The sequence below is a fragment of the Aethalodelphis obliquidens genome, unplaced genomic scaffold, assembly GCF_003676395.1.
Source record: "Aethalodelphis obliquidens isolate GAN/ISIS:26980383/991018 unplaced genomic scaffold, ASM367639v1 scaffold58, whole genome shotgun sequence".
Lineage (NCBI taxonomy): Eukaryota > Metazoa > Chordata > Mammalia > Artiodactyla > Delphinidae > Aethalodelphis > Aethalodelphis obliquidens.
The window spans coordinates 10,556,610-10,570,466 of NW_020838002.1; the positions used below are offsets into that span (position 1 = coordinate 10,556,610).

The 13,857-nt window shown below is 35.1% G+C and overlaps 1 protein-coding gene across 8 annotated transcripts in view; it reads left to right on the plus strand.

Moving 5' to 3' along the window:
* Positions 1-13,857, plus strand: part of GGNBP2 (gametogenetin binding protein 2) — a 31,542-nt gene that overhangs the window by 15,129 nt on the left and 2,556 nt on the right. For 3 of the 8 annotated variants that reach the window (XM_027087326.1, XM_027087325.1, XM_027087330.1), the window contains 8 exons: positions 1,682-1,807; positions 1,897-2,010; positions 7,993-8,202; positions 9,238-9,412; positions 10,551-10,745; positions 12,758-12,905; positions 13,259-13,384; positions 13,467-13,615. In XM_027087326.1, coding sequence (XP_026943127.1) covers positions 1,682-1,807; positions 1,897-2,010; positions 7,993-8,202; positions 9,238-9,412; positions 10,551-10,745; positions 12,758-12,905; positions 13,259-13,384; positions 13,467-13,615 — 1,243 coding nt within the window. The remainder of the gene's footprint in view (positions 1-1,681; positions 1,808-1,896; positions 2,011-7,992; positions 8,203-9,237; positions 9,413-10,550; positions 10,746-12,757; positions 12,906-13,258; positions 13,385-13,466; positions 13,616-13,857) is intronic. The other 5 variants (XM_027087329.1, XM_027087328.1, XM_027087327.1 and 2 more) reach the window with 5 other exon arrangements.

The following is a 13,857-nucleotide window of genomic DNA, read 5'->3' on the forward strand; positions in this document are numbered from 1 at the left end:
GTATAAGATCACCTAGAGGAAGAGTAGAGTAGTAGAAAAGAATGCTGAGGAATTCAGTTTAATGGTAGAAAGAATAAGCCTAAAGAAACTCGAGAAAGAATCGCCAGAGAGGTAGGAGGAAGCCAAGGGAAAAGAGTGTGGGGCGGCGGGGGGCGGGCGGTGGTTGGTAAGCTGTGTTGAAGGTTGCTGAGTTATCAAGGACCCAAAAGTGTCTGTTGGATATAGCAACACTGAGATAATTGGTGATCTTGATGAGCAGATCTGTGGTTGAATGGAAACAATCTAGATCAGCATGGGTAGAAAAGTGCATGCAGTGCAAGGTTGTAATGGGTTAAACTGTGAGTGGAAGGTGTGGGAGTAGAACAAGGAAGTGAAAAGACTTCCTTTTTTAGAGAGCTTGATCTTGAAAGGAAGGAGTGATATAAAGACATTTGGTCTGGAGAGATTATGGATAAAATCTTGATTTGAGCTGTAGAAATTTTTTTCAAGCTTTTTTTAGAATAATGCTTTCACATTCTGATGGTATAATAATCATTCCCCAGCTCTGATTTCATGAACCTTTTCCTCAATAATGAGAACTTGAGTTTGAGAGTTACTCAGTTTTAGATTATGGATCACTCAGGCATAGAAAATTGCAAATTTGGGAGATGAGAATAGAAGAATATAAGATGCAGGGCAGAGCAGGAATTGAGGTTTTTGTTTCAAAAATAAGGAACATTGATCCTTGGCCTGAGCCCTTGTGAGATGGGAGTAGGGAGCTGAATTGTACGTATGACCTTATAGGGTGGGCAGGGGGTTGAGAAATACTTATTTAGGTATATAGAGTAGGTTAAGTAAAGATTCAGAAGTTTTTCCATCTCAAGCATCCCAGGTAATGAATTTCTAGGACTGTAGTGAGACCCTGCAGAAGAACAGACAGGAGCCAGTTGTTCAGAATCATGAAAAATCAAGAAGACTATCATTGAATGGAATATAGAAACATATTTCTCTTGGAATGCACATCTGCAGCCAAGCAAAATGCATGACCAGTGCCACATTGCAACCTGTGGGGGAGGGAGAGTCTGGGAAGTTTTTAGGAAGTTTTCAAAAAATTATTTGTATAGTACTTACTACTAATTTAGGCTGTGTAAAGTGTGCATCTTAGTATGCTATCTTTATTTTAGTAAAAATAAAAATTTATTTACTATAATTAGATTAATCTGTGACTTTCCCAGTTACTTGTAAATGTGAAGGTAGATAAGAATTTTGTTGCCATGAGCTAGCTATAAAATCACATTAAGTAGATCAACACTTTTTAGTATTTTCAATTTGTGGAAGATTGATCCATGTTTATAGGTGAAAATATTTTATTTTTTTCAGCCCTTTTGAGTTTAAAACATTCCAAGTAGATTTGCTCATAAAATGCTTAGTATTTTAACCAGTTACTATCTTGATAAGTGTAAATGTTGTTAAATTATATCAGGTAAACTTAATAGTTGAGCAGAAGTTTTTGTATAAAGATATGAGCACCTGTCTAAGTAACATTTTAATATGGTTAAATATGTAATTATATACAAATTTGCAAACTTATCGTACTAATATCTTAATGTATTAAAGAGTTCATGATTTTAATGTAGACTATAGAAATTATTCCTTCAGATTATCTCAGTGTCACTAAGCTTTGTACTGTACTGTACTACAGTGAAGGGAGCAGTAGCAGTTTCAGTTCAGAGAAGTTAAGTACATATAAGAGAAGTAGTGAAGACCACAGGAAGGACAGCAAGTGTAGGATCATTTTCCATTATGGACCTTTCCAGGGAACAGCCAGGTAAAATCAAGCAATCCTTTACTCACCTTTTTTAAATGTTTTACCCTTGTATATTCCTTCTTCTCACTAAGATTTGATTCTTTCTGCAGAGGTTGTTGGATGGACGTATGGGAACTAATGTCCCAAGAATGCAGGGATGAAGTAGTTTTAATTGACTCTAGTTGTCTTTTGGAAACACTAGAAACGTATCTGCGAAAACACAGGTAAGTCCAAAGATCATCATGGTGTAGTTGGAAGGCGCCTTAGCTGTCAGTCTTCCAGACTGACCTATCACTGACCTTCTTCACATAATAGTACTCCAGCCTTCCCGTTAATACCTGACATGAGGCGGAGTTTAATGTTAGGGTAGGCACTTCCTTTACAGGATGACTCTCAGTGTTGGCTGACTTGTGTTAGGCCAGCATATCCATTTTTTGTAATTTCTGCCTGTTGGTTCCAGGCCAGCCTTTCAAGAAACGCACAATAACTGTAAATCAAGTAAAGTGTACTTAATCACTGTGGAAATTCTAGTACTCCTTGTTTTTATGATAGAAGCATTTCATGATGTCATTTTTCAAAATTAAAGTTAAAATAGCAGCTTTTACTTAGTAGTATTTTGAATTAATTTTCTTTAATTGTGAAGACCTAAAAATAGAGTTGGAATTCATGTGCTTCCTGTACTATAAAAGTAACTTCAGATTTTTCTTTTTAGAATACTACTTTACAAAGGAATTTTCTAAGTGTCATTAACATTTGGAAATTCATAGGGAGGGAGAGTGCAGTAGGAAAGGAAACTGGTAAGGGAGCCATCTAGAGATGGCGTTCTTGGGGGGGAGTTGTACTGTTTTCATATAAATTTGTCACATGTTGGGTTTGTAGTTGTGTGTTCTTTGACTTTGGGAGAGATATACACAATTACTTTGGGGATACTTCTAGAAAACATGTAAATAATAAAAACTGGCATTATCAACACTGATGTTTGTATGGCAATGAGCTAATGACTTTACCTGCATACTAAGTTTATTAAGTGTTTTTTTTTTTTTAGAATTACAAACTTTCTTGTTTTTTGCCTTAGTTGATTATACCCAAGAGAGTAGAGAATATGTCAATTATTTGGAGTTTGGGAGGGGGATTTTTAACCGTAAAACATAAATGTATAGGTCTGTTATAGATTCCTTTCTCTTTCAATATGAATTGATCCTTGTATTCAATATGAATTGGTCCCCAAAAGATAGCTTTTTCGGGTGATAAATTACTAGTTACTATAGCTAATGTTTTGGAATTTCCTATATTGGTTTTAGATATTTCCTGTGTTTAAGGGGCAGTAATTTATAAGAAAGGTGGAGTCCATTTTATAAATATGTTAAGGATGAGGGGAGAAGTACAATTAAGAGAGCAATTGCATTGAATCTGGGTTCTACTGATTATAACTTTGTACAAGTTCTTTTTCTGTGCCTCAGTGTTTTTCTTTTTTAAGACAAAAATAATGATAGAAATGGTCTTAATAGGATTTATTATAAGATTAAATTTGTCGTGAGGATTGATGATACATAATAAGACTTACTTAGAACAGTATCTGGCACACAGTAAGCGCATCAGTGAACCTTTGCATGCCAGATTTGCAAGTCCTTGTTAATCTTGTGTATCTAGTTGTTTTAGGTACAGGTTGAGTTTTTGAGGTACAGTCAGTTGAAAATGATTTCTAAACGTCTGAATAATGGACCTTCTTGGCACTTCTACTTTATTTAGGGGACTTTTCTGAGCACTTTATAATAAAGATTTTATAACACTATTTAGCCAGTTAAATTTTATGATAGTACATTATTAGAAATGAGGTGTTAGGAAACTGAAACCTCTGAATTAAGAAAATGTTTTGTTTTGTTTTTTTTTTGTGGTACGCGGGCCTCTCACTGTTGTGGCCTCTCCCGTTGCGGAGCACAGGCTCCGGACGCGCAGGCTCAGCGGCCATGGCTCTCGGGCCTAGACGCTCCGCGGCATGTGGGATCTTCCCAGACCGGGGCACGAACCCGTGTCCCCTGCATTGGCAGGCAGACTCTCAACCACTGCGCCACTAGGGAAGCCCAAGAAAATGTTTTTTAAATTTGTGTGCAAGGTTACTTTTGAAAACAGGAAAAATCACTTTCATTCTTGTGGCTTACATATAAATTTTTGAATTGCTGTTTACTTATGTTACTTATGATTACGTACAAACATATTAGACTGAGGATTTAAAGCAGTAAGATATGGGGAAAATATTTCAAGTTTCATTATTGGTACTGTATGACATTTAACCATTTATTTACTCAAAAATCTAAACTTACATTATAGCTTGAAAACGCAGAAGTATTTTTATTTCTGTGTCCGTGACCATTTCTCCCACCAAGGGGAAGATTTTTTTTAATTGTGATAAAAAAACATAACTTATGCTTGCCCTCTTAACAGTTTTTAAGTGTTCAGTACAGTATTGTTAACTATTTGCTCATTGTTGTACAGTGGATCTCTAGAATTTTTTCATGTAGCATGACTGAAGCTATACCACATCCATTGAACAATAACTCCTCATTTACCCCTCCCCTCACCCACTGCAAGCCACCATTCTGTTTTTTTGTTACTTTCAGTTTAGTTACTTTATATAACTCACGTGAGTGGAATCATGCAGTATTTGTCTTTTTGTGTCTAACTTATTTCACTTAGCATAATGTCCATAAGGTTCATCCTCGTTGTAACAGATGACAGAATTTTCTTCTTTTTGAGGATGAATAATGTTCCATTGTATGTATACACCACATTCACCTGTCAGTGGACATTTAGGTTGTTCCCACATCTTGGCTATTGTGAACAATGCTGCAGTGAACATGAGTGTGTGCAAAAAGCTCTTCGAGATCCTGTTTTTAATTCTTTTGTATATATTCCCAGAACTAGGATTGCTCGATTAAATGATAGCTCTGTGTTTAATTTTTTGAAGAAATGCTATACTATTGGATTGGCCAAAAGGTTCATTCTGGTTTTTCTGTACAATGTCACAGAAAAACCCAAACGAACTTTTTGGCCAACCCAATATAATATTTGCCATGCTGGCAGCACCATTTTACAATCCCATCAACAGTGTGCAAGGGTTCCAGTTTCTCCAGATCCTTGCCAACACTTGCTATTTTCTAATTTTTTGATAGTGGCCATACAGTGGGTTTGAGGTGATATTGTGTGATTTTGATTTGCATTTCCCTGATGATTAGTGATGTTGAGCATTTTGTCATATGCTTATTAGTTATTTGTATATCTTCTTTGGAGAAATGTCTATTCATGTCCTTTGTCCATTTTTTAATCAGGTTCTTTTTTTGTTTGTTTTGTTATTGAGTTGTAAGAGTTCTTTATTTATTCTGGATGTTAACCCCTTATCCAGTATATGGTTTGTAAATATTTTCTCCATTCCATAGGTTGTCCTTCACTCTATTCATTGTTTCCTTTGCTACACAGAAGTTTTTAAGTTTGATATAGTCTCATTTGTCTATTTTTTCTTTTGTTCCCTGTGCTTTTGATGCCATATCCAAGCAATCATCATCTATTCCATTATTATGTTTTCTTCTAGGGCTTTTATAGTTTCAGGTCTTAATGTTTAGGTCTTTAACCCATTTTGGGTTAATTTTTGTATATTTCTGTGTCTATTTTTTAAGCATTAATGAAACATAATGATTTAACTTTACTTGTCAACATTATTGCCTCTGTTCACAAAATGGGCTTAGAGCTTCTGTTTTAACATATATTCATTTCATTTCACGTCCATCCTTAAAGAAGCCTTCTGCAATTCCCATAACTAGAATTCAACTTTCCTGTGTGTGTGCATGCACACACACCCACACACGCATGCACGCACACAGTGGACTACTACTCAGTCATAGAAAAGAATGAAATAATGCCATTTGCCGCAACATGGATGGACCTAGAGATTATCATACTAAGTGAAGTAAATCAGAAAGACAAATACCATATGATATCACTTGTATGTGGAATCTAAAATATGATACAGTGAAACATTTACAGAACAGAAACAGGCTCACAGACGTAGAAAACAGAAACAGGCTCATAGACGTAGACAAATTTATGGTTACCGAAGGGTGAAGGGAATAGAGGAGGGATAAATTAGGAGTTTGGGATTAGCAGATACAAACTACTATATATAAAATAGATAAACAAGGTCCTACTGTCTAGCACAGGGAACAATATTCAATATTCTGTAATAAACCATAATGGAAAAGAATATATATATTTATATATCTGAATCACTTTGCTGTACACCAGAAGCTAACACAACATTGTAAGTCAACTGTACTTCAATTAAAAAAAAAAAAGTCCATTATATATCTGGTGTGTATAGGGGGGCGGGGTAGAGTAGAGGGACCATGAAGGGAGAGGTGAATCTTGGGAAATAAGGCTGGAAATAGTAGATTGGGTAAGAGAAGTCATTGAAGGCCTTAATGGGTTTGAACTTTATTCATAAACAGTGGGGAGTTTTTTAAGCTGAGATTGAGGCAATGAGATTTGTTTAAAAAAATTATTTTGGTATGAGAGATGCATTAGAGCTAGTAAGAGTGGAAGCAGGGAAACCTGTTAAGCATTTTTAAAAACTATCTAGGCAATTGAAAAGAATTGACCTTCAAGGGAATTTTAGAAAGAATTGATACCAATTGGCTCCACTCCTAAAAGCAGGACCTAAGGAGGAGTTGGAATTAACTGAGGTTTCATCCTGGGTGACTGTGTGAATGCTGATTTCTTTTTTTTGTATTGCATTTTATTTTGTTTATTTATTTTTTAACATCTTTATTGGAGTATAATTGCTTTACAATGGTGTGTTAGTTTCTGCTTTATAACAAAGTTAATCAGCTATATGTATACATATATCCCCATATTGAATGGTGATTTCTTAACACAGATGGAAGGGAACATAAGAAGGGAACCGTGTTGCCCTTGGGTTTGGACAACAAATTTAATGTGTTGCCTTTTGGACATCTGTGTTGCTGCCCATTTTTTCTATATGGGTCTGGTCCTCAGGCAAGGACAGAGACTTGAGCAGAGCTGTAGAGTCGAGAGTCAGACATGTTGACTGAAGCTATGGGAATAGATAAGCTCATGTGGGTAGATGAATCTAAATCAAAGAGAGCAAAATTTCCTCATTCCACCACAGCTGATCTTCTCAGAGTTATGAATATTGTGAGCCTGCCTTTTTCGCCAGACCGAATTCTTCCTTATTTCAGGAATTCAAAAATAAAGAAACCAGGCTTTATTCTTTTTCTTTCTGATTGAATAGTGAATTATATGTATATGATATGTTACTGTTGATTTTATTTGCATTTCTTTGATTACTATTGATGCTCTTTATAGTGGAATATATTGCCCACCACCTTAAGTTACTTCTCTGTAAATTGCTCGGTCGTAGTCCTAATTCTATTATTTGTGAGTTATTTTCAATTGTTTATAAAGTTGTATTTAAAAAAAATGGTTTCTAAAAGAAAACTTTTCTACATCCTTCTACATTCACATGCTCTTCTGTACTTTTACCACATTTTGTACAGTCAAGTTTAAACCACATTTCTACATATATGTTGTCTATATTATGACTGAGTGTTGAGAAACATGCATTTTCTTTTGGAGGAAAGAATTTGACATTTTGGAAATTACCAGTAAAGTAAAAATTACATGTACCACTTTCCCATTCTTCTTGCCCTTCCCACCCCACATACTTAGCTGGTGATGTATTAAAATGTAAAAATTTGAATCAAGGTGTACTGGCTGAAGATACCAACTATCTTCAGGGGCTGAAAGGAGAGGGATCCTAGAGTCATTGGTTGGTAGCCTCTGTTGTTTTATTTTCTGACCTGCACAAATAGCTCTTGAAGTGAAGATAAGCTAGTCCTTGGCAACTAATATTTTCTGGCCATGTATTTTATGCACTAACAGGTATTTATCTGCCTCATTCTTTTAGGCCCATGTGTTTCTCTAGTTTAAAAAGCATTTGCAAATGGAGATCTAGCTATACCCATGTAATTCCTAAATGTGTATTTACCTTATATGTGTATGTTTTCCATGTGTGTATGGAGGCTTTTTTTAATGCTCTATATGGGAGGGGAGTGTCATTGTCTAGTACACTGTTATATACCTCATGAAATAATTACACAGCCAGTTCTTAATTTTGAGGTTTTTCTTTTCAACAGGTTTTGCACTGATTGCAAAAATAAAGTCCTCCGAGCATACAATATCCTTATTGGTGAACTTGATTGCAGCAAAGAGAAGGGCTACTGTGCTGCACTTTATGAAGGCTTGCGGTGCTGTCCACATGAGCGACACATACATGTTTGCTGTGAGACAGACTTCATTGCACATCTTTTGGGTCGTGCTGAGCCAGAGTTCGCAGGAGGGTATGAGTATGTAATTTGCTAGAATGGGCTATCTAGCGCTTTGCTTCATTTTATCCTTCTGCCTCAGTACATATGATACATGTATAAATTAAAGTGTGCCTGTAAAGATTTTGCTTTCTTTAAAATATGCATTTAGTTGACTGAGTAAAAACAGGGAGAAAATGTCGATCAGTTGTCTTCTCCTTGTTGCTTGAAGTAGGCAGGCTTTTTTTGGCTTTCATTATTATAGCTTATCATTTTCACTTGAAAATGATTAGAAGGGATTTTTTTTCCCCCTCCATCCATGCGTTTCCATGTTTAAATTTTGTTTATAATGATGGTTTTTGCATAGGAAGTGAGATCTTTGCAGCAGGGGGTTAAGAAATACTTCATTGAATGTAATTCATGAACTGTGTATATTATTACTAAATTATATAGGAAGCTAAAATTTTATCTCTGGCTTTGTTGTAAAAAGAAAATCAAAAAAGTTATTCACAATAAATTGAACCCACCTCCCCTTGTGTTTTGTGTATCAACTCTCATTTGAGTGCCTACTTTCTGCTAGGCATTCAGAATACAAACACTCCTTTTATCACTGAAGTTCATGAACACTTCTACTGAAGACTGGCCTAGAGGGCTTTTGCCCATGATTGAATCACTTTGGTGGTATTGTCTTTCTCCTCAAAAAAAAGAACAGAAACCAAACAGGCATTTGCGGTAATTGGAAGGTGAACTGTCATGCCTACTTGAGCTGGACACTTAACATATGATGACTTCTCTGTGCTCCGGAAAACATCTCTTTAGGGCCAGTTCCTGAATTACCTTATGTTTAGCAATATTAAGGCTGAGTTCTACCTGCATGTGTATTTCTCATTGGTTTTATACATGTGTGCTCGTGTATTTATATATACATTGAGTTTGAATGTATAACTGTCTTGTTATTAGTTTGTTACTAGGCATGCAGACTGTGTTTAAAACCTGAACTTGCACAGGTGTTATCCATCTTTTACTGTTTCAGCTTAAGGGTATTAGGAAATATGTGTGATTTATTCTCCTTTATAGGAGAAGAGAAAGGCATGCTAAGACAATAGATATAGCTCAAGAAGAAGTTCTGACCTGCTTGGGAATTCATCTTTATGAAAGACTGCATCGAATCTGGCAAAAACTACGGGCAGAAGAGCAGACGTGGCAGATGCTTTTCTATCTTGGTGTTGATGCTTTACGCAAGAGTTTTGAGGTAAGAACAGTGGACTGCTTCAGTGTCCAGATTGCTTAGTTAAGTTATTGGACTGAATCTTAATCACCACTCTTACCTTGCCTTAGCTGTGATCTACTGGTCATGGCTTTTGGGGGGTTAGGAGAGGAGTTTGCTGGGGAACTGAAATTTAGAAGTTGTTTATGGATTTTTTTTCTTTGTTTTTTAATCCTGTTCCTCTGCCAGCCTTGATTTTTAGACATTCTGAAAGTAGAAAACTGAAATTGATGATTATTTAATGAGAAGCTGCTATGAAACATAACTGTTGACAAGTTAAAAGCAACCCAAAAATAAGCATCAAAATTAGAAACATTTAATGAGTCCCAGTTTGCCTGCTTCTTTCCAATCATATGGAGTAAATGGTGTCTGAATGCCATAAGAGCTACTTTTTAGAAGCACACTGAAGGCTCTTTATAATGCTGGTATTGGGTTTCATGTTTGTCATTTGGTAACATTATTTTCAGTTATACTCTGTAGAACATAAAGTTTTGGCTAGTGAATATTTTGTTATATTCTAGGGCATGGTTGTAACTCTTTAACTGGTCACCAGTCCTTTTTGAAAATGGTACGAAAGCTATAAACCCTTTTTCAAAAGCCCATCCATGAACTTTAAACTCTGGGGAGTCTGAGGAGGTTTGTGCTAGTTTTTGCTGAACAGATTTCTTATTCCTTTTCTCTTTGAATGTTTGTGTCTTCAGAAACTAGATCATTTAATCAGGTTAGTCTTCTCATTGTATGAAGAAATAGATGAATATTTACTTTGCTGTGTTAAAATTCTGAAATTTGAAACTAGAATATTTCTGGTTTGAAATTGGAGTATGTGTAAGTCTACCTTTCCGGTAGGAATTAGTTGTATATTCATTTACTGAGTAGATTTTAAGACTGTCATCATTTAAGGTATTAAAATTTAAAATTCTTTGTGGGGACTGCCTGACAAGACACAGCAAAGTAAATATTCATCCATTTCTTCATACAATGAGAAAACTAACCTGACAAAATTGCAGCATGAAATACCAGTTTCTATGTGTGTGATATCATTTAAAATTAACAAGTGAGAATTTCCATGGAAAATAAAGGGAAGTTTGGGCCAGTATTCAGTCTCAGCTTTGTTTTATAATAGATGACTGTGGAAAAAGTACAGGGTATCAGTCGATTGGAACAACTTTGTGAAGAATTTTCAGAGGAGGAACGAGTAAGAGAACTCAAGCAAGAAAAGAAACGCCAAAAACGGAAGAATAGACGAAAAAATAAATGTGTATGTGATATTCCTACTCCCTTACAAACAGCAGATGAAAAGGAAGTAAGCCAAGAGAAGGTAGTATTTCTTGATATTGACTCATAAATATATAGCTTATTTCTAGATTTCAGCACTTTTACTGTGCTTCCCAGAATGTGGCTCCTTTGGCTTCTTTATTGGCTTTTTTTCTTACTCTAATCTGTATAAACCAAAATCTTTAATGTCGTTTGTTTGTTTTCTAGAGACAATGTTGGCTAGTTAACTTATTACATGACCTTAGTATTCTGCTAGATCATAGTCCAAATGTGAAAAGTTAACTCCATGCATGACCTAGAGCAGTTCTCAACTTTCAGTCTCAGGACGCCTTTGCATTTTTCTGTTTTGTTTTGTTTTTGTTTTTTTGGGTGTGCCACGCAGCATGCGGGATCCTAATTCCCCTACCAGGGATCGAACCCATGCCCCCTGCATTGGAAGTGTGGAGTCCCAACCACTGGACCACCAGGGAATTCCCTTCTTTGCATTGTTAAAAATTGGGGAGCCCAGTGAGCTTTTGTTTATGTGGGTTATACTTATCAGCATTTAGTGTATTAGAAATTAAAATGGACAAATTTAAAGTTATTTATTATTCTTTTAAAAATAATAAGCCCACTATATGTTAAAATGAACATTTTTTAAAAAATAACTAGAAAAAATTGAGAAGGGTGGCATTAATTTATATTTTTGTAAATCTCTTTAATATTTGGCTTAAAAGGAATCAGGTAAAAAAAAAAAAAAAAAAAAAAAGGAATCAGGTAAATTCTCACTCAGTCTGTTAGCATATGTTGCTTGGTTATAGCATGTGAAGAAAGTCTGATTTCACCCAGATATATATAGTAGGAAAAGGGAGGAGTATTTTAATATAAACCTTTTCAGATAGTTGTGGATATTCTTCTTTGGCATTATAACTTGACAGGTGGTAGTTTCTTAAAGATTAGTTGCAATGTGGAACATGACACCTTATCAGTGACCTTTTCATACTTTTAAATTAAAACCCATTGGTCTGTCTTGGCACTTTGAATAGATTTTATTTATGCATTATTCTGTAACATCATGCATTGGTCATTTGAAAGATAATGGTTCACTGAGTTATGCAGATCTTTCCAGATATTGACATTCATTATATAATATCATATAATCATCTTAAAACCACTACTCATCTGATCAGAAAGGTCTTTTAAGTATTGGGAAGCTTCAAGCTCATTGTGCTTGTGTATGCAAGTTTTCAAAATTCTGATTGTAGTTTGAAAGTTTGAATTTTATCATTGACTGTCCATTTTTTTCCTTGAAGAGATAGGCTGATTTCATTCATTTTTGAGAAAATGTCTTTTAAATATCCAAGTCTGAATAACCATAATTTGTCTCTTATTCTTTCTTTCAAGTGAAATTGATGTTCCAGGAAAAAGCAGCTAGTTTAGCTTGCAACTTAAACAGTTGCACAAGTACTTTTACTTGAGACAACTATTATACATTGGTATGCATCAAAAGTGCTTTAAGCATTCTTCCCATTTATCACAGAGTAATAAAAAGACCTCTACGCCATGAGTTCATATTTAATAAAATTCACATTTTTACTGCTTCATCAAAGACATTCATAAGTGAAATATCGTTTTATCTATTTATTTCCTGATGAGAGTGCTTGACAAGTGAAGAATACGGTGACTGTTAGTACATACTTGGTTGCCTCTGCCTTGGTTTGTGCTAAAGAAACTTTTCCCACCATTGCTTTTATATTATCAGTGTAAGTGTCAAGACAATGAAAAAGGCAAATCACATCTCAGTGTTATGATGAAAATGGTTTTGACCTAGGGAATGGTTTTGACCTGGGGTTAGCAGACTGCACTTTGAGAATAGCTCTCCTAGACTTCCCTGATACCATTAAGTCTTTAACTTACTTTTGTTGGTTCTTGGTCTTGAAATGAATTAGTGATTTTTCATGAGAATAATTTTTTTCAATTTTTAACCTTGTAACTCCTATCTTAGGTTAAGAAAATTAAAATATAGCCATTATGGAGGTAAAGCTTTTTACTATCTCTTAATATTGATCCTTAAAGGAAACAGACTTCATAGAAAACAGCTGCAAAGCCTGTGGCAGCACTGAAGATGGTAATAGTTGTGTAGAAGTAATTGTTACCAATGAAAATACATCATGTACCTGTCCTAGCAGTGGCAATCTTTTGGGGTCTCCTAAAATAAAGAAAGGTAAGTAAATAGTTTTAAAAAATTAACTCCTTATTCTTTTTTTTTTTTTTTAAATATAAGAGCTTTTAGAGATCCTGTAACCTAGAACTTAGGAACTGCTTTACAGCCCTAAGAATATCATAAAATTTAGTCAGACATTTAGTATTTCCTTTTTCTTTATGGTGTTTGATTTGTTAAATAATAACAAAATCAAAAATTGTAAAGCTCCAATCATATTTTCATTATTTAATGCACTTTTTACTTTCAGTAAGCCATCAATTTTGAAATTTTTCTGTGGTCCCCAGTTGGTTCATTCTTTGTCTTAATATATTTATTGGCATGTTAATTGTAACTCTCACTTGATTTATACTCAGGCTTATCGCCACACTGTAATGGTAGTGATTGTGGATATTCATCTAGCATGGAAGGGAGTGAAACTGGTTCTCGGGAGGGTTCGGACGTTGCCTGCACTGAAGGCATTTGTAATCATGATGAACACGGTAGGTTCAGATTAAGCCTCCCAATTATTTCTGCTACATGGCTGATTTAAACACCCAAATAAGAGATTATTGATTTCTGCAGGTGATGACTCCTGTGTTCATCACTGTGAAGATAAAGAGGATGATGGCGATAGTTGTGTTGAATGTTGGGCAAATTCTGAAGAGAACACCACCAAAGGAAAAAATAAAAAGAAGAAAAAGAAAAGCAAGATGTTGAAATGTGATGAACATGTAAGTGTCATAACCTGGAATCCTTAAACCTTTGTTCTTTTCCTTGGAGTGGCAAGTGTGCAGCTTAGCTGCTAGGATTTTTTTTTTTTTTTTTAAGAATGAGTACCTATGCAGTTCCATTGGTTGCTCATCTTGTGAATTTATATGCATGTGTATGTCTGATGTGGTCATTTGTCCAACAGTCGATGTGAGTCATAAATCCAATTCATTCTTTTCATAATAGTTTTTAATCTTTTAGCTCT